The sequence below is a fragment of the Botryllus schlosseri genome, chromosome 10 (assembly GCF_051294905.1).
Source record: "Botryllus schlosseri isolate E-star chromosome 10, Bs_hap1, whole genome shotgun sequence".
NCBI classification, from domain to species: domain Eukaryota; kingdom Metazoa; phylum Chordata; class Ascidiacea; order Stolidobranchia; family Styelidae; genus Botryllus; species Botryllus schlosseri.
In genome coordinates this window covers 16,769,993-16,796,436 of record NC_137245.1, presented here as the reverse complement: position 1 = coordinate 16,796,436, position 26,444 = coordinate 16,769,993, and the positions used below count along the sequence as shown (strand labels likewise).

The following is a 26,444-nucleotide window of genomic DNA, read 5'->3' as shown; positions in this document are numbered from 1 at the left end:
ACACACTTCTTGAAGCTCAAACGCAATGCCAAGTTGGACATTAAATTGATTTGTATAGCTTATTTGTTTTCTTGTTAGTGTTGCTATTCGTTTGTACTTGCTTTCATGCTATATAATTTTTGTAATACCTAATAAGTGTATTGGTGTGGCTCTAAACTTATGCGGCTCCGACACCAAAAAAGGTTGGAAACCACTGTTGTAAACCATTGTAATACACGAAACATATGATTACAAACGTAGTATTCGAGAAAGCACTCCTCTACTAAGTAGGGCGATTAATTTTGACCTAAAGAATCAAAATTTCATTTTAACCAAATTTTGACCTCCCGTATGCAAATTAGGTGTTTTCGCACATAATGTTAAAATTGTACTATTTGTCTTCATTTCTAGTTGGAACTGTCTCTCCTTACGAAGTGGTTTGGCCTGAAAAAATTGAAAAAATTTTACATGAAAAGACTAGTATTTTAACAAAATCTGACCCTATGAAGAATTTCACTAGTTACATCACATATTATGGTAGAAATATTAGAAATTTGTTGTAGTTGTAGTACCACGAAAAGTACTTTCTTACATTCTCGGGTAGAAAGTGTCTGTCCTTACTAAGTAGCTTGCCAAGAACGGAGGAAGAACATTCAACAGCAGCAGTTGTTGGCTGACAACACTGAAGTTGGGCATGCGTACACTGATGGTGGCACACCGTGTTGCTTCATTCTGACAATGTTGTCTGCATCACAATTTTTCATCATGCGCTTCTTGATATAAGAACCATGCAATGCCCAAGCAGTCTTGTTCCAGATAGTATATTGCGGTACGTTGACCATAACACCATGTCACTATTTGTTTCATTTGACCGTTTGTGATTCAGAATGAGCAGACAATGGGCTGTGTACAACGGTAAGCCTATAAATTAGGCTACAAGCTGTAAAATATCAAATGATAAGTTCACCGACATTGCAAAATCTACGATACAAACGAAATGCAGTGGACAAACAGTTTTGGACTTTGTAAACAATTTGGACAAATTTTGACCTTACGCTACAATTTTGACAAAATTTTGACTTATTTTGACATGTCAAAAAATATCGCCCTACTAATCAGTAATAATTCGTCCCGTGTGTCCTACGCAATGGTTCTGACGTCGCATTGAGTGGTCTGGTCGCATCGCGGAAATTGTTTGCTTTTGCGTTTGGGACTACATACTTCTCGTGTCTCGTCGTTAACTATTTCGACTCGTTCACTAATCACGAGATATATACCGGACTTATTGCAGTTATTTAAGACCCAAGACTTAGAATTCCTGACGAAACTATTCCATTTGAATCCGTGCCTCTTGAAAGGTGCATATGCTTATATAAGCTGGAGAGAGTTCAACGAGCTTTTACCAAGATTCTTATCGAGCTCCATAGTAAACCCTAAACGCAAAACGTCTTGAATTCATCCATATCCTACATCCCTAGAGCTTGGTTAACATGTTTACGCAACGGTCTTGGGTTTATAATATTGTCGATACGCCCTCCTGCTGATCATTCGATTCTCTTTTCATTTGATCCAGTTTCCACTTCACCCTCTCCAACGAGAATAAGATTTAGCGAAAGCCAGCCTATGGCGACAATCCTTCGCTGTCAGAGTAGTATCAAATGTTTGGTGTGCGCTGCCTTCCGAAATTGCCAATGCTCTTCCAAAGAAATCTATTTAGAGCAGTGGTTCACAAACGGTAGGGAATTTCCCACTAGTGGGGAATTCAATGGTTTCTGGTGGGGAATAGACGCATTTGTTCAAAATTATATACAGGACAGTCTACATATTCACGGAGACACATGCGCAATTACCGTTACCAGTTCACTGCTCTGGAATGTATGTATCGAAAATTATATTGCGTGTTGTTCACAAAACCTAATTTTTAACTCTGGATGGTCATTGGTCAATCATGGTGTCACAAACGCATCCAGCACGACTAGTTTGACGTGAAATAAAACTTTCGCGAAATTCTGAGCGTTACTGGTATCGGTTCACAATACGTTTTATGTTGCAGTTATAGGCGATTGTCTTGCGTACTGGTGCGGTTATGTGTGTCTTGTGTAGTTAAACCAGCAAATAGCTGCTCTGTGATTACAAAACTTGGGTAGCGGGGAACATGACCGTAACTGCCGCACCTCAAACCCCCTTAATTGTGGGGGGCGAGCTCGAAGGGGCCCAAAATTATTTCGTGCATTAACATAAATCAAAGTATTTCTTGAGAAATTTATGTCATTTATCAAAGATTTTTCGCGTTTTTGCGCGATTTACTATTGACGGATATCTGATTATTGGATACCCCTTCCCCCACGAAAATAGTAGCATTTATAGATATGGAGACTTCGATGTCGCCATTACTGCGCCACGACGCACCGTGGCATATGAAGTTATAGGCCATGTAACATGCAACTGCGAGAAGTGTACCAGAACGAACAACAGCGAGGAGACCTTGGCCGAAAAGGAATGCACTTGGTGACCGACAACTTCGATATATATACAATATACTTATACCTATATGTTTGATTGTCCATAGGCGGCTAAATGGCTGGCGCCGAATGTTCTTGTCCTGGCGATCTGAACCCCACAGGACAAATGCCATCTCGCAGGGAAAAAATTATTTGCAATTAAAGCAAGACCAATTTGAAATCGTGTGTGCCTTTTAGTTTTGGCGATTTTAATATCTTTTAACATAACAGATATAGGAGGTCACGAAATAGCATATTGTAACGAAGTCAATATACCAACGGGTCCGCCCGAAGATGTTTAATTCATATTTAGGGGTCCTACCTTTTCCGACTCACCTCACTCAGCTCTATCGGGAATCTGATTACGAGGGGATAAAAAATTGATAGCAAAATATATGCAATTCCCGATCATATTGACCGATTCAAACACAAATTATATAAATGTTTCACTCTTCGCGCGTTTAGTCGATATAAGACGACGCACTAAATAGTAGAACCAATGTAGGAGATAAGCAGCTGGGAAAAGCGTACAGGATCAGCGGGGCTAAGGGGTTTATCACCCTGTGGGGGCCCAAGACCAACGTTTTTTTGGTGGGCGCTGACGAAGTGCTGTTACGGTCCTGGTGGGGAATGAAGGCTCGAAATAAATCTGAAGTGGGGAATGAAGACAAAAAGGTTGGGAACCGCACTGATTTAGAGTAAGGTTACTAATACGTCCTCTCTTAAGAGGATTTGTTCGCTTTTTTGAATTTTTTGAAAGTGTCCTCGGAGGACGCTCAAATGTCCTCTTTTCTGATAACTTTTGTTAAATATAGGGCAAAATTCGACTGAGATACAGGAAATCAGCACTGAAGTAACGCTCCGACGCCTATTTCGAGAGCTGAGACGGAAAGTTGATTTTTTTTCGTTTTTTTTATAGTCAACCAACTGATAATGTGCAAAACTGTATTTTGGGAGCTGGGCGAGGAAGTTGACCTTTTTTTAGTCAACCGACCACGAAGTGCAAAAATTTACCATTTTCCATGATTTACTTTCGGTATTGATTTCCAAAATATGGTAACCCAAATTTAGACGCAAATGTACATCGGCAACCCAGGCTCGGATTCAATAAAGTATAAAAATTCGTTGGCCCGTCCCGTCCTATTCGGTTGTAATGTTTTCTTTCGCTCCATATATATTATTTTCCCTCTTTCGACTGGTGAATAAAATACAAACATAATAATACATCTAGGCCTACATTGATAGAATATCAATCTGGATAATATGTGGTAATCGAAGCTATGTAACATTCTATAAATGGAATGTATATGATTAATTAGGCCCAATATCAAATGCAGTAACTGGAAGTGTTCAGATATGGTGAATTGATTCTCGCTGTAGAATGGAGGCGGGTGCATCTTGCATGGGATTATCGGCGAAATCCTTGTGTTGACTGCGGGCGTGTCGACTCAGACTCGCCCTTTCTCGGAAGCTGGCCTTGCATTGCGAACATTGGTAGAGGTGATACCCAGTGTGTACCTGAAACGATGCGATTCGCGAAACTCAAACCTTCGTTAATACAAATATTACAGAAGTACGCCTATAATCCCTATATATATTTTAAAGTGAGGTTTTGGTTCTATATATCCTCCTAACCTAGCCTAAGCCTATATGTAACCCGACCCCAATGCCACAACGAAATGAGTTATGGTACCACGCGTCCGAAAATATTAGGGATGGTGTGAACGTGAGGTTCACATTAGCGTTCTGTGTGTGAGCCTCAGAAATTTAGAGGTCCACGTTCACGAACGAACCTTGGTAGGTTCTGCACTGCACTGTGAACGTTTTTGATATATGACAATTTTCACTTCATTACAACATCTTTGGTTAATATTTATTGCATTTCAACTGCGGGCCTCTCTATGCATGGCGCTGGTAGCATAAGAAAAACAAAACTAAGCGAGCATGCACCTTGACAATCTCAAAAATTTTACTTCCTTTGTTACAAAAGTTTGCCCGAAATATCCAGCTTTTCGTTTGTGAACATGTAGTGACTCCCTGCTGTGAGCTTGACCAGCAATCACACATCAGCCGAACACACTACATGTAGTCAGCGAATGATACTTATTCAACCAATCAACATCGTTGTCTGATGTAAAAAATCTAGCGGGCATACGGGGTCAATCTTGACTTCATATGTTTATTGTATCATAAAAACCAAATCCGTTCGATGTGGATGTTGGCTACTGCTGAATTACTTGTTAATGGGGTAATATCGGTAGCAAGTAAGGTGTTGTGGAATTACTTGGCGTTTGCGCCAATGATTACTTGTGCTCGTTGATGGTTTCCGTATGTTCCTACCTTCGTTCGTAATGCATGCGTCGTAGTTATAATAAGGTTTGGTCGTGACTAAACGTGGTCGTAACTTGTACTGCGTCGTCTTAGCCTTTTTCCGGTATAGTATAGGATCAAGGAATAGCTTTAGAGGAATACAACATAGAAACAAGTGTCGCACTTTGCTCAATATCAATGTAACAATAAGACGCCGTATGCTTATATTCCCATTGCAAGTCCTCGTCGAAATTGTTGGCAAAGCGACGGGCGATATTGATATTATTTGATTGTCATTTGATTGCTCCAGTTGATACGTTTGGCGACGTTTAAAACGTCAATATGTACTTCAGCATTGTGGCATTATGACGGTGGCCCGAGCGTCACAAGGTATCGTGTATCTGTGCATAGGCTAATACTTCACTGAAATCTAGGGTTGGAATTGGGTATATGACGTCACATGACGCCATGAGGTTCACGTTCGCGCTCACACTGAACCTTTCAAAAAGGTTCGCGTTCACACGAACCTGAACCTTTCAGAGGTTCATACCATCCCAAGAAAATATACTGTCAATGATAATCTGAAAGCTGTTCCTGTTTTGGCTAATCTCTTGATTTTTGAGGTAATAATCATGATAACTTGAGTCTCTAAATTATGTAGATTAAAATATGGTAAATCACCGGAGAGAATTATGTAAAATCGACTAAGTATATTAATAATATAATATCATGATTGCACTTTTTTATCCTGATTGATAACCACGAATTTCGAAATCGTACAATGCCGCATCAACACGGGCTCGTACATAATTCAATGTTTTTGGTGGATAAGCTTAAATTAAACAAGCGATGTCACAACCGCGGATTTCAATTAACTGAACCGCGAGACAGACAAGCTGTTATCGCGAAATTTGAATATTGCATTGTCCTTGAAAGTGCTATTTTACTACACAGCCGAGGTATTTTTGAACGAAATCAATTTCGGATGAAAATGATTCCTTACATTCTTATGCTTCACGAGGCTCGATCGCTTGGTGAATCTTGCGTCGCACTGGTCGCATTGAAATGGCTTGACTCCCTGGTGCGCGAGAAGGTGATAGTGCATTGAAGCTTTGTCTCGTACCCGGGCGTGGCATAGCGGACATTGATATGGCTTTTCGCCTGTGTGAACCTACAGTAATAAGTGATATAACAAAATCCATAAACACGTTGTTAGGGTATTTCGTTAACTGTGTGATTGTGATACATGTCTGTACGGTAGGGATGAGCAGATTTAATAATTTCCAATCTAATTATCTTCCGGGCTGTCCTTAGTGACCAAAACAGTAATCCATACTGACACCACTAAATTCGATACCAGTCAGGCATATCACTACCCTCGGTTTGATACCAATTATTGAGTAAGGCGTGTCATTCTTTTCCGTTGAGAAACTATAATGATCATGATGAATATCGTGATCAACAAAGATTACGCACTCGAGTAAGTATTGGAAGTATAGGCAAAACTTACTTCAGTATTCCGAAACAAGTAGAGGCAATTCGTTACTGACCACCACTGTATGTGTTAATGTGTATTATGTGTAGTCACGTAGTGTGAAGAGACCAAGCCAAGTTTAAACGGCTGTGGGTGTGGGGCTTCCGATACTCCGACCTGATGTACGTACAGGCAATAGGCATACATGTATGCTGTTATAGGCAGTACCTCTGCACTGCGAATCAAGAAATAGCCATGTGTACCCAGACCTCGTGTGCTTGGTTCTGAAAATATATACCGAGTTTGGGACGAGCCACTTCACCAATGACGAGACGACACACATCAATTTTTCGGTCACGCTGCGATGTACTTGTACATGGTTGTATTTAAAACAAAAATCAATTGAAACAAACATGTGTAAAACAAGGACCTTGTTCGAAACATGTTTTTATTTTAATTTTCATTTTTTTAAAGCCAGGAAGTCATAAATATGCAATGGTGACGTTATAGTGGATTGACATTGACAATTGAAAATATCGGTAAATATAGCTCCTCTATGAAATATCTGTACCAATTGTTGAACCGACTATTTTGAGAGTTCCAATCATCCTATATCGATATACGTCGGCTATATCGGGTGGTAATCGTCCGTAGGCTCAAACAACATATTTTTCGGAAAGTATTTACACAATTATGGCATGATTTTACAACTTGAAAAACACAGTTTTGTTTTTTTAAAGGCCTTTGTTTAAAACACTGTTTATAACATGTTTTAAACAAAGTGTTTTAAACAACTATTAATTTTAAATGCAACCCTAGATGTATACAATCAAAAATCCGGGTTACAGTTCGCTTTGGCGACGCCTGTTGGCGGTGATATTGACAGATTCACGTACTTTTTGATGCCGTTGCACGTGTCCTAGTTGGGTGAAAGCCTTGTTGCATATTTTACATTGATATGGACGCTCTCCCGTATGTGACCGGATATGCACTGCAAGACCTTCAAATAGAAAAGGGATTAAAGGATTGACCCAGTTCTTTCATGCCACATTTACATAATGTGCATGTAACACTTTGAAGCTGATATAGTTCGACAGGGATAGTGATGTAGAATTTATTAATTGCTCACCAGCTTTATTGGGGAAAGCTGCCTCGCAAACGTGGCAACGAAACGGGCGTTTCACGTGCTCTGAAGATTTGTGTTTTCGTAAAAGGAAAATGGAATCAAATTTCTTCTTGCAATGGTAGCATGTGTGCTTAGTCTGAAAACAGTATGTATTTCAAGTTTGGTCATCTTAATTATATTGACCTACGAAACACAGTGATCGAGTTGCAATGGAAAAGTTTTATTGTGCTAGGGCTGTTCAACCGAGGAGCAGGCTAGTGAGGAAAAGGTAACTATAGATTGCGATGTTAGGACGACTACAACACATAGATATTATACTTTAAACACCAGACAGTAATGTAGGCTAGTTCAGATAGTGTGGCGCGACATCATTCCTAGATTGATCCTGAGGCACAGAAAATATTATTTATTTCGGCATCGTGCACTAATGCATATCTTTGAATGATATGTTTATGTTTATTACCCGAAGCTTTTCGAGCTGACAGTCATCAAGGGTTAGCGTCAGCTATAATGCGAACATTCAAAAACTTTGTTTACGAACAATCGGTATCGCGATAAAATGGCCGCCAACAATAATGCGTTTCCAATATAATAATAATAATGTGACCATGATTATGGAACTATCGAATGTTTACAAACAAGAAACAGAAATATACACAAAGATATAACAGCATCGTTCGCGACTCATTTCCGTTATGAATGTCAGTGACGGGGAGTGTGTGTGGGATGCCTGATGGGTCTGATCGTCCCCTTCCAACGTGGGTCTGCTGACCTGAGAATTTAGCTCTATATAGCACGGAATCGAATGGAGAACTCTAAAACAGGGATGGCCAATCTTTTTGATATTCACGGCAGCATTTCGATTGCTTATGTATCCCACGACCGCATTCCAAGTGCATACAGCCAAATACCCATGTCCGCATGTCCATTTGAGGTGAACTACTGACTAATCTATTTTTCATATAGGTTCACTATACGCACCAAATCGTGAGTGGTCATGATGGTATTTTTTTCAGATTTTCAGACAGGAGCAGCGAGTAAAGTAAATGGTGTTACTGCTTTTTAGTAGATGGTTGATACGTCATATATCAGCTTTACATAGTGTTGATTGGAAGTTACCGCTCTGATTTATTTGTCAAAACAGCCCAAAAAGCATACACACGCTCCCCTGGAACAATGCAAGCACGGAGATTTCGCGCAAATACCTTTCTGTCTCCCAAATTCATTAACGCGGCGATGGGATTGGAACAATCGCTGCCGGTGACATTTTTCGGCGTTGATTGTTTAAAATCTTCGTTTTCCACGTGCCCCACCGATTTTCTTTTCAATTGTAGTCGATCTGAATACGCGAAAAGTGCGATCCGTTATTCGGTCATACGCATCAAAACAAAGCATTGAGGTCCGGTAAAATAACCGGCCGTAGAAACCAAGATGGCCGAGCCTATCAGAACTATATCTACGCGAAATATTACCGTTGGGCGTTCTAGTTTCGTGTCCACCGGCTCCATGCTTGCATAATTGCGAATGATTCCACCCCGATGATAATTCCATTCTGAATGAACCATATACGTCACTATAAGTATGTGATTTCACGGTTACGTCGATTTGTTGATGATAGCACTCAATGCATATATTGCTTTTATTTAGTGTCTATAGATGCTAATACTCATCTAAACTATAGCTATTTCCAACTCTAAAATGGCATTTTTTAGCTCAGATAACACAGCATAATTCGGATACATAGACCAGCGTTGTTCCAACCTGTCCAACCTGACACCAGGCATCGAAGAGAACGGGCCGATTTCCAATCGGTACATTTTAAAATGGAACCTTATGATCAATAGCGTAAAAATCGCAGGAAGCGCGCAGAAAATAATTCTTCTGATCGAAAATATTGTTGTTCATGCGAGACACTCCGCTGAATAGAGTTCTATATATCCCGCGCGTATACGATTAATTGATTTATATTACCTACCTACAAATCTGACAGGATGAGTCGATCCTAGAATTCCGGCGGTAGTTATCACGGATAGCATGAGACTGCGGTGAATATTTTGAATTGAGTCTTTCGAAGTGCAGCATCGATGCCCAGAGAGAGTAAAATGCAGCTGGATTCAGACCTAAAGAGAGATAAACTGAAAATAAGCTTATGAATCTGCCATCTGCCCACGTGCTCAGTACTAAGATATGGCTTAGCGGCGTTGTGAACCAACACCTGAAGTCAAAAGAACCTCTCGCGTATACGATGGTGTATATATGGTGTGCTAAACTGCCTATCCAATATGCGCATAAGAAAAATTGAGAACTGGAGATCACATGAATTAATGTGTTATTTGTTTATTTATATTAATCCACTGCTCGCTTCCAATCTACGTTATAGGAACGCCGATACAGCTTCGTGTTCTTCGTAATCGAAGTGGGTTAGGATTAAAGCGTTGGAAAACTCGAGAATATTAGACCAGGAATCTGACTACAGAATATAGGGGCCACAACTAACGAACAATTACTATTGTTCAGTATTCCTCGCGATTATGGGCGGCGCTTGCCTTCTGTAATTATTCACAATAACATTCTATACCCCCGCGTTTCCCAAAGTGGGCCCGCAGCACCACGTAACTTTGTTGGCCATGTCAAGTATTGTGCGAAGCGGTGCATTGTTCGTGGTTACCCTTCGTATTGCCGATCTGATTGCGGTGTGCTCGCGCTAAGAGTAATCAAGTCAAAGTAGCATTATCAAGTTGGCACCAAACACGAGATTTTGAGTTCATTAGGCCGCGGCTGGCGTTAAGAAGTTTTCAAAAGACGCCGTCAACAAAAATAGTTTGTGAACCGCTATGGCCTTAAAATAATATTGCGCTAGACCATGAGTTCTCATGGCCACGGGGACATTTTGAGGTGGGCCACGGGGACATTTTGAGGTGGGCCACGGAGCTATTTGGATTATTGTAAATTTAGTGAAAGTTTAATATTAGTTGTTATGTTATAATCTCAAAACATATATTCATATTATATAGAGTTACCATATGTCACCTTTTTCGGGAAATCCGGAATGTACTTTCAGGCCGCCTAAATGTTCTTGTTTTTGGGAAATCGTCCTCCTTTATATAAACATTTGACAGTCAGGCCTGGACATGCACAACTAAATAACGCCATAAATGACGCGGAATATGTAATGTCGATGTTTGAGTGGATCTTTCGGGAGTAGTACTGGAAAAATTACCTTTGTTTTTTTTTCTAGTGTGTTCATTTCCGGTTCCCAAAATATGGTAACCCTATATATATTATATCGAATTGTACGTACTAAGTAGCCTACATCAAGTTTTTCTGCCGGCTCTATTTTCATCCGTGGCGGAATAGCGTAGTGGTATAATCCACAGCTACAACACCTTGTACACATTGTACATAATGTGAGAGACGCATTGAATTGTTTGCGTCATTGGATTGAATGTTTGAAATTGCAATTTCAGTAGGTACAAGACATAAGCACACCTTGCACCATAAAAATTCTTACTACAGTTCTCTGTTATCCACGTTATCCACACAGTTATATTTATTCCTCACTGTAGTGTAGTGGAACTAGAATCCCAATCAGGCAAACTGATTTCGTGGATGCGGGGATTAGATCATTGCGTTCGTTTCGAGGTGCGTGGAACAACTGACGGCCATAATGCATACACGAGGGTTAGATGGACTACCATTGCCGTCGCTGCCGTACCCTAAACTCCTCCCGTTGGGAAGCGCTCGAAGGGAGTTAAAAATTATTTCGTTAATCGTTATTTAGAGGAGTTTTATTCGACTTGAAAATTTTCTCCGCGCTTTGCGCGATTTCATTCGCTAGGGGTCTGAATTTTAATATGAAGAACGAGGAAAATACGCATATTTTAGAGAAATAAGGCATATTGGCGCCGAAGATTAGGCTATACCACGCATTGAGCAGTACTATGAGTCTACTACTAGTCTAAGAGGTGGGCCACAGAACATTTTTAAACCGCAAAATGGGCCACGGCCAAAAAGGGTTGATAACCACTTGGCTATAGACTCTATAATACATTTATATCTTCCTATATACACATGCCTGCAACGGACACAAAATCGGCGCTGCATCTCGGATTGTAAAAGTCCGCTTGTTCCAAACTTGCAGCTTTGTGCTTTTGTGAAAATCTGTTTTCCGAAGGATAATCCTTAGCAGGACGAGCGCCGTTAATACTATTGCGATAAAGCATCAACGGATGGTACAGTTCTGGCAGCAAAGAACTGGGGAGCGATGGCTCATCATATTCTTGAGCGAACGGGGGATATTTATTGTCGTAAGTATGTGTCGGCGACTGCACTTCATTCTTAATTTTAACGTGATCCACGGTAATACGCTCTTGAGCATCTGCCGGACTCATCCTGGGCGAGGGTTGGGGCTGGTATGGCATGGAATCGGAATCGGAAAAACCTTTCGACAAGTCAACTGGAGACGTTTGATGTTGGGATTTTGCATTATTGGTATTGACCGGAGGGCGTTCACAAATATCGGATGTGTCATGTTTCAAGATTGGTGCGGAGATGGGTCTTTCAGTAGGAATGCTGATCACTCTGCTGTCCGCCATGACGGGCAGGCTTGATCCTCTATCGTGGCGAGCGTGTTTCGCGTAACTCGATCGTATGAATCCGTTTTTGCGTGATTCACTGAAAAATATACAGTAACAAATCGTGTGAATAATGCTGGCATGACGATATAGTACATGCATTGAGTTTGCTTGGAACAGTGTTGTCACCTGCTGGCACCGTTCATATTCGAGAGCACAGTATAGCAGTTGTCCTTTGACGCTTGCGTGGATACCAAATCCCGTCTTAAACATATTCGGCAAAACTCGGATACCTTTAAAACCGGATGAAGTTCTTTCAGATAGCAGAATAATTGTAATTTATTTGGTGAAATTACGGCCAACGGTGTGTATTTTAGCAAATCAGCATCGACTTCTGTCATTCACCGCGGTAATTCAGCGAAGAAACCGGCCATCGGCCTTTGGAGAGCAGCCCCAGCTCAAGGTACTTCCACTTCAACACCAACAGCCGAATAAAACCTTTCAATAGTTCCAATACGTACTTTATGTGGCGGACAGGTCATCACAATAGCTCATACCTATATCGCAACCGTCCCGCAATTACGGAAAGTAGTTTCAAAATGATATCCGTTTGTTGACAGATACGAACCATTTTGCATTCATCATCAAATCATTACCACTATATATACGCGTAATTCGGAGACATTGTTTGACTACCGTAGAGGTTTCTATTCAATCACATGTAGAAGTATCGAAACTACTTCATGTAGAAGTTAAAGCACTCTGAGTTTTAAAATGCCGTTTGAGTCGAGGTGATGCATAATGCATATACTTTTAGTAATAGATCTGAGGTGGCCACATTCAAAATTCCATGGTGCACTTGGCGACTACTAGCGCATAATGACCAATTCCACTACAAATACCGAAAATGTATTCAGTTACATTGATACAGTGCTCTTACAGTATACAGAGCTGTTTCTCACAGCTATCATGACAATTTCACCCATAAAAGTGTTTTGAGCATATCACAAAACTACTTTCCCGCACTTTACAAAATCCATAGTGCCAATAGTTTTTTGTTGAGTAGAAGTGGAAATAGTTAAAGAAAAAATATCCACTTGAGTAACGTACAAGTCAGCAAAACCTACTTAAGTACTCGGAATAATCAGACGTACTTGCATTACTGACCGCCTCTGCTTACCCTCTCAAAATATGCATTATCATCGAAAGATCGTTTCAATGCGGTTCCGATTAAACCGTGACGTTTATGAAATACGTGTTGAAGGCAGATATATTCCGCTATATTTTTCGTCAAAAAATACGAATAATAGTTTTGAACATTCTATTTATTGTTGTTTAAAACAGATTATGCGTCGAAGCTGGTAAAAGAACCTTACCGACTTGAGGTCAAGAACTTCAGCAGCCAGCAAAACCTCCGCAGCCTCTTTTGTCGTCAATGCCACCTTGCGACTATACAGGAGGTCAAGTAAGAGTTCGCAACTCCGCGAAGAGATCATGTCTGGTTTAAATGCAGAGACGCTAATTAAGAATGCGGAAGAGATCAACAGTTCAGCACCACGTAGGTTAGTAAACGATCTGCTATGTGAAACATAAATGCAAATCACGAGATTAAGATCGGCGATTTCGAAATACTCTGCCGTTAGGATTTCTCGAAATTAATCTCCCAGAATGTTACCAGGTTCGTCTTACGTGTATGTTTGTTGTTATTTGGAAAGATAACGGTTGACGTATCTCACATATCTGGAAGTATAAATCCCATGACCGCTAAACGCTATTTCACGAGCGCGATAAAAAATTTCGTCGCTATAAAGCTATCGTGTCGATTTGGGATATTCTGCGCGGTCACCCTGCTGATCGTAATCGATCACTATCAATCGCATTGCATGCACGAAACAGGTCATACATATATTTGGCACCCTGGATGGTGGCATGGTGCCGGTATAACTTACGCTTATATCGCGTTTATGTTCTCCTGTAGCGGCTCTACAAGGCGCGTTCGTCGATCGTGTTGATTATTTGATTTGCAATTTGTGAATGCTTCCGCATCCCTTTCCAATGCATGCATGTTGACGCGTAAACGCGTCAGTTACTCTTTTCGCTCGCAATAAACGGAGCTCTCGCTTCATTGGTGACCCCGACGTGATTGAACACGCAACCTTCTGATTGCCTGCTTGCTGATCCATGCTCGTAGTACAGGAATACGTTCCTGTGCGTCGGGGTCACCAATGAAGCGGTAGCTGTTAAGCTCCCTACCTTTTGGGCAGAGGAACCACGAGTTTGGTTTCGACAGGCGGAAGCACAGTTCGCCTTGAAAGGAGTTACTCTTTTCGCTCGCAATAAACGCAGCTCTCGCTTCATTGGTGACCCCGACGTGATTGAACACGCAACCTTCTGATTGCCTGCTTGCTGATCCATGCTCGTAGTACAGGAATACGTTCCTGTGCGTCGGGGTCACCAATGAAGCGGTAGCTGTTAAGCTCCCTACCTTTTGGGCAGAGGAACCACGAGTTTGGTTTCGACAGGCGGAAGCACAGTTCGCCTTGAAAGGAGTTACTCTTTTCGCTCGCAATAAACGCAGCTCTCGCTTCATTGGTGACCCCGACGTGATCTGAACACGCAGCGCAGACATTTCAGCGAATGATGGACATGGTTTGCCAGTCACTCGATTTTGTCTTTGTCTACCTCGACGATATCTTGGTAGCGAGCGAATCACTCGCACAACACAAACGACATCTTCAAGAGCTCTTTGGAAGGCTATCCAAACATGGACTTGTCATTAACATCGCTAAATGCCAGTTCGGCAAACCCGCCATAGATTTCCTCGGCCACCGGGTCGATAAGCACGGTGCGAAACCACTGCCCGGAAAGGTAGACGCAATTTTGAAATTCCCCCGGCCCACAACGGTAAAAGGCCTTCAGGAATTTACGGGGATGATCAACTTTTATCATCGGTTCATACCTGGGGCAGCGAAAATCATGATGCCACTGTATGGCGCTCTTTCTGGAAATCCAAAAACGCTACTTTGGACAACAGAGATGGATACTGCAATGGTAAAAGCAAAGGAAGCTCTAGCCAGCTCCACACTTCTCCATCATCCTTTACCAGAGGCAAAGACTGCTTTGACGGTCGATGCCTCGCAATACGCCGTTGGCGCAGTCTTGGAGCAATTCATAAACCAACGCTGGAGGCCATTAGCGTTTTTCAGTAAGCACCTCCGACCACCGGAGCTCAAGTACAGTACGTTTGATCGGGAATTGTTGGCTCTGCACCTTGCCATTCGCCATTTCCGGTATTTTCTTGAGGGCCGCAACTTTACAGCCTTTACCGACCACAAGCCACTGACGTTCGCATTTGCTAAGATATCAGAGCCTTGGTCGGCGCGTCAGCAACGTCACCTGTCGGCAATCTCCGAGTATACCACAGATATTCAGCACATTCATGGGAAAAACAATCGCGTAGCTGACGCTCTTTCACGAATTGCAATTTCTAACGTTCAGAGCCCATTACTCGACTTTGATTATGAGGCAATGGCGAAAGCACAGCTTGACCCGGAGGTACAAGCATATCGCACGGCAATATCAAATCTATGTATCGAAAACGTTCCGCTTGGAACGGCCGGCCTTACTTTACTTTGCGACACTTCCAGAGGCACGCCACGTCCGGTAGTCCCGCGATCTTGGCGAAGGAAAGTTTTTGAAGTGGTACACGGACTCTCGCATCCTTCGATTCGAACAACCCGAAAACTGGTGGCATCAAAATTTGTATGGCATGGGTTGAAGAAAGAGGTCGGAATATGGGCAAAACAATGTGTTCAGTGTCAACGGGCTAAAGTACACACGCACGTTCGGGCGCCGCTAGCGAATTATCCACCCACAACTTCTCGTTTTCAATCGGTAAACATTGACATCGTGGGACCATTGCCAATGTCACAAGGTAAAACGTACCTGCTGACAGTGGTAGATCGTTTCACCCGCTGGCCGGAGGCGATACCAATGGAGGACTCGACAACATTAACGTGCGCTAGGGCCTTCATCGCCAACTGGGTGGCACGCTTTGGTATTCCAGCACACATTTCTTCCGATCGGGGACCGCAATTTACTTCGCATTTGTGGGCACAACTCAATCAGCTATTAGGCGTTCTCCTACACAGAACGACCAGTTTTCACCCACAAGCAAATGGCCTCGTGGAACGCTTCCATAGACATTTGAAAAGTTCCCTTATGGCGAGACTCACCGGTCCAAACTGGCTGGATGAGCTACCATGGGTTCTTTTGGGCATCCGCACAACACCCAAAGAGGATTTGGACGCCTCTTCGGCCGAACTTGTGTACGGTGCTCCATTGACGGTTCCGGGCGATTTTGTTTCTTTTTCAGGAGAGAGCGCACATCGGGACTTGCCAACGTTACAGGGGAAGATTCGCAACCTCCTTCCACGTCCTATGTCGCGACACGGCACGGTCAAAACCGCAGTTCCGCCAAGTCTGAAAGAATGCACATACGTCTTCATTCGAAAGGATGCACACCGACCACCGTTGACCAAACCTTACGACGGACCGTACAAGGTCCTGAAGAAATCGGCGAAATCATTTACGCTATCCATGGGCGGCAGAGCAGAAGTGGTGTCTGTCGATCGTCTAAAGCCGGCGTATATCGACTTAAACGAACCAGTGGAAGTAGCAAAACCTGCAAGACGGGGCAGACCGCCTCGGCAAGCAAGTGAGATCGAGCACCCGCGCGATTTTCAAAATGCAAGAAGATCGAAACGCAACAGGCATCCTCCATCTCGCTACGGTTGCTGAGGATTCCCGTCGCTGGAGGGGGATGGTGTAGCGGCTCTACAAGGCGCGTTCGTCGATCGTGTTGATTATTTGATTTGCAATTTGTGAATGCTTCCGCATCCCTTTCCAATGCATGCATGTTGACGCGTAAACGCGTCAGTTACTCTTTTCGCTCGCAATAAACGGAGCTCTCGCTTCACTCCTATATATAACACCTATATAGCTTAAGCTCGAATTTTTCCTTATCATATGATGTCATTTTTGTCTTTTTTTTACATATTTACTTGAACAATTTCACGAATACGAATTTTATGGGCCAAGATGAACGCAATACCCTCTCGCCAATCACATTACAATTGTTCAATGGCTTGAAGCTTACCTAATCGTATGATAACTTCTTCATTATTGTCATCCTCTGCGAAGGATGATAGTTTCCTTTTCAAGTACTGGCTGCTTGAACATAGAACTTCCTAAAAATATTGGAAATTTATGGCAACATTTTTCGCTGGGCAAAAAGTATGAATTTCATGCTGTTATGAGCTTATGATGCTTGAAGAATCCGACAAGAATTGCTCGTAAATTGACGATCAGTATACCAGCAAGCTGCTGGCCTTTGCAACTACAGAGTCATCAAATTTAATTCAACATATAACACGTGTTACTCAGTCCGATAACATGTACTGTTTCATATTTTATGGACCTTATCCACTTTGAATATCCCTCCATCGCTCGCTACAATTAGGACGTCACACAGTAGCCGACGTTGATAGTTCAGTTTTTTAAACATCGTTTCTGAAACATTCGCTGTCATCTCACCGTTCTGAAAGCAAATTCTGAAATTATCGAAAGAAAATGAAGGTCTGCTGAGTGTTTTGCGTGGATACAAGTCATGAGCCGAAACAGCTGTTGCACCCTCTCCATATGTGCCGATTTGATGAAATCTACAAAATCTACGAAAGCGGATATAGTTTGCTGTCATAAATTCTTCAATTTCTATCTACTGCATATTTTATCCTCGCTATTGTAGGAGCAGTGACGTGCGGTCCAATGAGGCAGGTGAGGCAGTGCCTCACCTGTCGTCTGGATGAGTATAGGTGAAAATTGTGAAACCCCTCCATGAGTCGATGATTATAATGATGTTACACATTGATGTTGATAAATAACTAAATTGGGACATTTTTTCACCCAACATCATCAATTTGCATCATTATTATTCAAAAATACAGCGCGAAAGGAGAGGTGAGGCACAAGTGAGGCACGGGCGGGTCGTGCCTCACCTGCAACAATGCAATTCATCATAAATAGCTTGGAATTCTTAATAACTGTAATCAATGAAATGCTATAGTCACACTGATTCCGAAAATATAACTATTAACAATGTCAGAGCACCAGAACCCCCAAAAATCGCCAAGGAAGGTGACCTTCGCCTTTATTACAGACAATGCCATCGTAGAGAAACAATGGCTAGGTGAGGCACAAACGAATCTGCTTCATGCATTAATCGCTAACAATTTGACAATCGAAACCGAGTGAAACGCGCTACTGATTTCGGAATCCAACAGTCTTGTAGGAATTATATAAGATCGAAGCGACGGCCAATGCGTAATGCAAAGCCAATACATTCCCTTACTTATTATGTAGCTGTTATGTATTTTGCACCCATAGCTACGTTAAATTGTGGTATGTGATAGCTATTTGCATAGCCTGCATTGTCGTTGTTTGTGTCCTTTATGCTGTGTTCGACTGCAATCCCTTTAACCGTTAATTGTATGTGATTGTGATAGCAATACTTACAAAGCCTGCGTTGTTGTTTGTGGTAGTGGTGCCACTCATAAACACCAGATCTAGTGTATTTTGACTTGACCTAGTGCATTTTCTTTCGAAATTCAGCAAATCTAGTGTTTTTTTACAGAATAAAATTTGTAACTGAGGATGCTTTTTTCATGTTCTGCGAATAATTTACACCAGAAGGCCTACTTGAAAAGATAGTAATTATTATTTGTCTAAACATGCCCATTTGGCACAATAGCGACCAGTCCTACATGTATTATAGAATGTGAAATTGCAACGGCTACCAGTGTGCAAAGGAAATGCTCTCTATACCCGCTGCTGTTGTTATTCACATTTCAAGTCTCTTTATGTGCGTGTTGTTCTGTTGTATGTGTGTGTGTGTGTGGGGGGGGGGGGCGTGCCTCACCAGCCGTGAACTTCACCGCACGTCACTGTGTAGGAGTGTATCTCACAAAGGCATACAGCAAGCAAGGCGAGCTAGTTATGTAACAGTCATTTTTTTCCAAACAGAAAAAAAGTGACTTACGATGTCGGCAGTTATTCTCGTCTTCAAAATCTTGACCTCCAAAATGAGAATTGGAGCAAGTTCACGTTTACCATCGGTTCTTGTAGCGAAACTTAGCCAACTTATCAGTGCGAATAATAGTGGCCAACAGAATTCAAAGGCCTATATCTGAAGAAAAAAATGACAAATATTCTTCTTCGATTTCTGTTACCAAGTTTATGTCTTGTATATTGTCTGCTTGAGCGGATGAAAATAGAAACTGCCTATTGTATTGTGTTGCATGCATGTTTAAAATGTTGCGAGCATATGCTTCGCACAAATACTCCCAGCGAGGCTTACGTCTTTTGCGGATCACGTGTCCCTCTGCGTTTTCAGAAACTTCGAGCTGCGACGGAAATGTGAAACTTCTACCATCAACCAACATCGTATCGTAGGTCCATATGACTCTGAGCTCAGCACACAACCAATTTTGATGCCGATGAACATATTCATTCCTTGCGCGTAGACTGGACGTGGACTAGGCCAACATGACGGACATATGTTGTGAAACTTTGTTTGAATGCATGCATACAGCTACATGCTCCTGTCTGTGAACGTTATCGTTACCTTGTCTATACCGACTGATGCTAAATATCAAACTGCACGATTCCCCCCTGAGCGATAGAATCATTTGCGACGAAATTTCCACGACTTCTCTTTTAAATGGCACGGCACATGAGATGCGCGTAAAAATCCGAAGGCTCCAATCGAGTGAGCTCGATCATATCCTCGGAAGGACCTGGAACCGATGCGGCGGATGCATTTGGAAAACGCGTTGTTCACTCCATTCAGGATACCGGAAGAGAAGACTGATCCAGCATAAATCATTCATCCTTCCAGTCATAATTTGCAATTGTTTAGTACTCTGCAACAGGTATGCAGAACGACGGAGGTATATCTCGAAACAATCATCGTGAATCACGATTGTTCCGTGATACCGAGACCTGAGACTATATGGTACGCTAGCAGAGACAATGTAACACCATCGCAGAAGATTATTAGGGAATGTACGATTTCCCTTTTTCGTGCCTTTCTTTATCATACCATATGGAATTTGAATGTATTATTTGACGGTACAAGTATTCAGTTTCACCGTCCCAAACCGATTCGTGGCATACCTAGGAGATAGCGGAAGTCGGATGACAAATTAGCTCATTGTTACATCATATGTGTTAGCTTTACAAACGAGTCTGGCGTGTGGTCTTAAGTGTCGCATGCGCATTCAGCATGTAGAGTGGTTCGGTGCCAATCGCTGGACTATATGTGGCGAAATTGATCAAGCCTGCTAACAAATTTTAGGATCCAAATTCAAGTATAAAAAAGTGACTTTCGATCGTCAGCTCATACACTTATATCTAATGCAGGGATTCTTAAAGCCTATTCTTAACAGGTTAATGTTGCAATTACAACAATATGATACTATACACTGTCCTTATTTATAAGATATGTCCCTATTTTTGACTCATGTCTTCATCTTCAGTGCTTACCGCATATTACAATAGCCACACGGACGATACATAGGCTACACAGAAATTACTCTCCAACTGGTAATCAGGCCGTGATGAGGTCTGGGGGATGGGCGAAAGTGACAGGCACCCTTTTCTAGTCATTAGGTAGCTTTTTATGCATAAACTAGACCAGATGGCAATGAGGCCGTGATTCGGACTGGGCGAAGATGATGACTCTTTTTTAGTCATCAGCCTCCTAAATTTTGCTCTGACGGGTTCCACGCATATGTATGTGTTAATTATAGCATACAATTAGTGTCTTCGCAGTCGTTAGAATTCATGTTCAAAACCGAGCCAATGCGAAGAGAATCCAATTTTCATGAAATGACCCCGAAGTCAGGACCCCCAGTCATATTTACACACATTATGAATCTAAATTCTAGATTTATTCACAAAATGACAGGGAAACATCGGCCGGAATCAGGCCTCTATAGAGTCTGATATGTACAGATATGTGCACGTGGGGCTTTTGAGGTAGGCGAGGTATAGACGGTCGTCTAGGCCCCCTCCTCAGTTTACGCGGTTTTTGTTATAATCATTTCGCGAATAACCGCTCAACTTTGTGTACCCATATGAACAATATGGCAACTACCATAAATAGGGTCAATCATCAAATGTATAACATCCGTTACAAGTACCCCTTGTTATTTTGTATTTGTGTACCCCAGTCATTTTGCGAATAGTTAAAGGTCATCCTCTTGCATTACGCGACTGCGCTTTGGGAGGCCACCGGTTGATTTACGCGCTTTTAAAGGGCCCACTCCAGTATTCACGCTATTTAATGGTCATTACATTTTGCGAATAGCCGCAAAAAATTGTTTCTGATTGAATATTTTCTCAGAAAAGAAAAGTTTACGAATGGATCAGAGGTCTACACAGAATTTATGTATCTTTCATGATTGGATGGATTACTTCACCATTTTGAACGAAAACGATATTTAGAACTCTTCGCGAAAGGATGTGAAAGGTACCGAATGATTGAAAACAGGAATTACTCTTGGAATATCACCGCAATGTCATTGTATAATATTGCGACATCTCACGAGACTTCGCGAAACATTTTAATCATTTCAACTCTAACGGCTCAAAGCGACCTCAAATACATGTTACGTTGCACGACTTGTAATCCACATCCAAAGTGTTTTTTGAACCGAGATTATTGAAATCAGAACACAAAAATAAATTATATCTGTTTTTGCGAATCGGACACGTCTGGCGCGATATGCACCGCAACAATGAGGTTCTATGCAAATATTGCGCTTCGCCCAAACAACCTCATATCACTTGCGGCGCGAAGTCAGATTAAAATCTCTGACCGAGTCAGCAACTGAAGATGTAGTTGCCTTCGGCTATCAAGACTCTAATTTAGTATAAGATGAGAAAGTACAATCTTTGCCGCGCGCCTTAATCATCACCTTCTCAATCATCCTTACAAGTGACAGAATCCCGAATTGTCAGCCAACCCAAACTGCCGATTTCCTATATGAGCGGGCGATATTTTTAGTTCAATTTGATCTGCGGTTTATAATACTTTTACGAAATGAATCGGTGTATTTGCACGATCGTGTGGCGACACGAAGAATAAATTGACTTCTCAATAACTGCAGGCTTATAACTTGGAAAATATAATACTGTAGGGAAAATCAGTCTTAGTCCGTAATCATTAGCGTGATTTTAATCCTTGATGATATTTTTAATCTAAAAATTGTGAAATTCACCATGTAAAATTCGAGGATGATCTTAAGGGGTTCCAGAGGCATAAGCAGAATAAAATTTAAGTTTTCACAATTGTAGTAGCTTTTGTTTGATAGTGGTTTTGATCAAATTTCGCTCTCGGCAAGTCAGTCCAGTCCAAATATTGACGTAAATCGCCTTTGATCAAATGAAGAAAATTGCGTGACCCAAGCGCAGTGAGCCATGCTCTTTTGTTGTGTCTACATCGGGGTGTCAAACTCAATTTGGGTCGCGGGCCGGACCAGTCAAATGATTCCAAACTGTTAATTCCAAATCCATACCCCTGCTTTTCATTTGAATACTTTATTACCAAGCCTATATACACAAAATCGTATATTACATTACATATTACGGATCATATTCATAACCGCTATATTCTTCGCAAGCAGTAGGATTGGCAAAAATACGATAGTTGGGCGATTGAATATAGTTATTACCCGCTAAGCCAGTGGTTCTATTCTATAACGATGATATTACTTGGAATATATCTATGCTTTCTTTGTTTTAGTCGTAACGTGCGCTGGCGTTAGCCCTGCGCATGCGTTGTGAAGGATACAAAAATATTTACTGTAAACGCGGGATTTATAGAATTTGGTTCAGCATTATTATATCACTGTTCGGGATTCTCGTGGAGACAGGGGATCTTTTGAGCCAGAAGTTATACATGAATGCCACCACTGATTTTTTTGTGAGCTGGAACCTGCATAAAATGTTCTCGCATTTGGCTTCTAAGATTTGCTACTGTTTGGTTCATTTCTCTGTAAAACTTTGAATTCAGCGCGCACTTTCTAGGCCTTTTCGGGGAAATTTGGACGTAGAGAGTAGAAACCCTATGTTAGGCTACCATTTGTCCTCCCCTTTTCAGGAAATTGAAAGTGTTCTCCGAGGACGCCTAAATGTCCCCCTTTTTGGCAATGGTCCTCCTTTACAGCTGTGACAGCTAGGCTAATGGACAGGATCAATTTAAAGTCGGCATAAATGACGCGAAATAGGGAATGCGGACGTCGCATGGTCCCGTACCGCATACTAACGCTGTTTCTAGTGCAAGTATATCCACGTCACGATGTATACAATCTACATTCTACATGATCCTTCAAAAATAAACAAGCCATTAAGACATAATTAGCCTACACGGTTTTGCAGAAAATACTGAATGGTTTTTTAATAGGACTCTTGTTAAAAACATTGGTTAAAACAGTGGATCCGAAACTTTTGGTTCATCGCTCCCTTGTCAAGCTCGGCACATCTTAATCGCCCCTTAAAAGCTAGATGTCATCAGTCTTTCGATCTTCTAAGGAGCAATCAAGTGGGTTTCATTTAGTTGTATTACCTAATGAAGTAGTTTTGCTTGCATACTTCTACGCTTCAACAGTTTTCATAGTTAAAGACTAATTTTTGCGCATGCACTTAATGAATTTGTGTCAATTTAGTTTTTTAATGCCATTCAAACACGTTTACGATATCAGCAGACGGGCCCATGCCCGGGTAGGCTAAAAAGTTCAAAGGTCTCATTTTAGTAAGACCATATTTGGCGAGGAGAAAATGCATGGTAACCTATTGAGCAGCCTGGAATTCCGCAAAAGGAAGATATCAAATATATTGTTGTACAAACGATATAGACCCCAAGGGATATGCCGGCATAACGATTAATCTAGGGCAGGGGCATCCAACTTGTTGCCCATGGGCCAAATATGACCGGAGAGAAAGTTTTGAGTCACCCACGAGATAACTCTCGAAATTAGCTATATTTACAAAAAAATTAATTACCCAGGCAATATATTTTGAGCTTACAAGTCCAAACAAAAATTTGGTCAACCTGACCGCGAAATTTGGGATATTGATGACTAAAATATCGATTCCGAAGTATTGGCGTAGCCAGGGGACCGGCGGTGTAGAGACGCGACCCGCAATTTATGCAAGTAGCAATATTACTGACGGAATTCATTCATTGACTTTGAAAAATTTGCGCGCTTGGCGCGAAATGGTTGCACACTGGGCTTTCATGACATAATTGTTATCGATCTGAAGTTCGCCTTCCCTTGCCTGACCTATGGTGTCTGTCTTAATGTTTTTGTCATAAGATATATTCTAATTAGAATCCTAAATCTCGGCGACATGCTCGGCACGAACTAAATGGTTTATATCCGACTCCAGTATACAAATATTTAGTGCTATAAACCTTCTTTGAATTTCAGCTTTCGGCTTCCTTTTTTGACATGCCGGTTCATCCTTTATGAGTGATAGATATGATGAGTCAATCAGTAATCGCGAGCACTGTTTCACTTGTTTTAGAGATTTGGAAACGTATCATGTAACAATTTAAAACGCAGACCGTATAATTCGTAATGTGATGATGACAACATAGAATATTTGAACTAAACTATATGGTAATGGCGATTTCTTGTGACATTAATTCCTACTCATACTTCGCTATAGGTAACCCTAAATTGACTTTATTTTGAATATGGATTACGCATTCGAGGTATGTATGCATGAATCGTGGCGTATTAATTAAAAGGCTTCAAAGAAAACGGATTTCCACGCATCAACATTCAAAAAGCAGGTTTTATGTTTGGAATTCCTAGCATCCTCTCGCGGGCCGCACAGAATAGCTCCGCGGTCCGAACTGAGCCCAGGTCTGCCGTAAGCTATAGAAATTACGCAGACTGGCGATTATGAGAATTATTGTATTAGTTAGAAGTTACTAAGGTTCATACAGCCTACAGAGTAGGATTTGCAGTGGGAAGACGAAGATCATACGTATGGCAACGGAATGAGGTAATTTCATGACAACCATATTTAAATTAAATACAGGTCAGTCTATATGTTAGCATTTGCGACGAAATTAACGCGAACCTCTTTCAAGATCAAAAGTACGTTCATAATAGCGTTTCTCAGCTGCAAGACTACATGTCGCTTATCACGAATTCGCTGCACGTTAAAGGAAATAAAACAGAGTGAATTCGTAAGAAAATGTCGAATTATGACGTAGCAACGTCAGGTTTAAAAATAACATCAAGAAACACAGCAACGATGCAGCGTAAAATAATAGTAAGCGCATGAGACCTACAAGATGCATAAACAGTTGAGAATGTATAGTATTAGGCCTACTATAGGGAGATCGAGAAAATAAGCTGAAAAACAACAAAGACAGACGACAACTTCACAACGGAAGCTACAGTGTGAAATCTTTAGGCTTTAGGGATGGTGTGAACCTCTGAAAGGTTCAGGTTCGTGTGAACGTGAACCTTTTTGAAAGGTTCTGTGTGAACACGAACGTGAACCTCATGACGTCACGTGACGTCATATTGCTGATTTCAACCCCATATTTCAATTAGGTGATTGCCTATATTAATCTACTGTACACGATACTGATCGACGACACGGGGTCACAAAATAGCTCAGTATACTTAAGTACATATTGACGTTTTAAACGTCGCCAAATGTATCAACTGAGGCAATCAAATGATATAATAATCCCATAAAATCAGTATCTCGCGTCGCTTTGTCAACAATTTCGACCTGATCGGACAATGTATTCGGCGTCTGAGTATTGCCACATGGATATTGAGCAGAGTGTAAAATGGGTTTCTACCGATATGACCCCATTAATATGTTATACAGCAGTATAGCCAACACTCCAGTCGCACGGATTTGGTTTTTATGATACATTATACATATGTAGTCAAGATTGACCCCGTACGCCTGCTAGATTTTAAAATCAGAAGACGATATCAATCTCATTGATTGGTTGAATAAGGATCATTCGCTGACAAAATACAGTGTATTTCGCTCTTGATGTCATGTGAATGCGGGTCAAGCTCACAGCACAGAGACACTAAATATGCACAAACGGAAAGCTGGATATTTCGAGCAAACTTTTGTAACAATACAAGTACATTTTTTGAGATTGTCAAGGGCATGCTCGTTTAGTGTTGAATGTTTATGCTGCCAGCTCCATGCATAGAGTGGCCCGCAGTTGAAAGTCAATAAATTTGAACCAAAGATGTTATAATGAAGTGAAAATTGCAATATATGAAAAAGGTTCACAGTGCAGAACCTACCAAGGTTCTGTTGTGAACGCGAACCTCAAATTTTCCGAGGTTCACACACAGAACGCGAAC

General features: G+C 41.5%; 1 protein-coding gene across 4 annotated transcripts; it reads right to left on the bottom strand.

The window, feature by feature from the left end:
* Positions 1-2,661: 2,661 nt before the first annotated feature.
* LOC145448037 (uncharacterized) lies at positions 2,662-23,134 on the bottom strand. Of its 4 annotated transcripts, none has more exons than XM_080326344.1 (14): positions 19,061-23,134; positions 17,444-17,576; positions 17,123-17,213; positions 13,341-13,462; positions 12,154-12,257; positions 11,466-12,064; positions 9,366-9,510; positions 8,863-8,942; positions 8,596-8,729; positions 7,394-7,526; positions 7,161-7,264; positions 5,794-5,961; positions 4,821-4,938; positions 2,662-3,998 (listed from the first exon to the last, which is right to left on the bottom strand). In XM_080326344.1, exons 2-14 carry the CDS (start codon positions 17,552-17,554, stop codon positions 3,889-3,891), a joined length of 2,019 nt encoding a protein of 672 aa, XP_080182470.1. In that variant the 5' UTR covers positions 17,555-17,576; positions 19,061-23,134; the 3' UTR covers positions 2,662-3,888. The 4 variants fall into 4 exon arrangements, with proteins under 4 accessions (XP_080182470.1, XP_080182469.1, XP_080182471.1 ...); XM_080326343.1 differs by having other exon boundaries at positions 17,444-17,563; positions 19,061-23,133; XM_080326345.1 differs by lacking the exon at positions 4,821-4,938 and having other exon boundaries at positions 17,444-17,563; positions 19,061-22,679.
* Positions 23,135-26,444: the final 3,310 nt, after the last annotated feature.

Excerpts from the sequence above, each read along its gene's own strand:
- LOC145448037 (XM_080326344.1), bottom strand. The coding sequence starts at position 17,554 with ATGACAGCGAATGTTTCAGAAACGATGTTTAAAAAACTGAACTATCAA. Across the intron at positions 13,463-17,122 it reads AGAAGTTATCATACGATTAG|ACATGATCTCTTCGCGGAGT; the intron begins GTAAGCTTCAAG and ends CATTTAAACCAG. Across the intron at positions 12,258-13,340 it reads AAGTTCTTGACCTCAAGTCG|GTATCCGAGTTTTGCCGAAT; the intron begins GTAAGGTTCTTT and ends CCGGTTTTAAAG.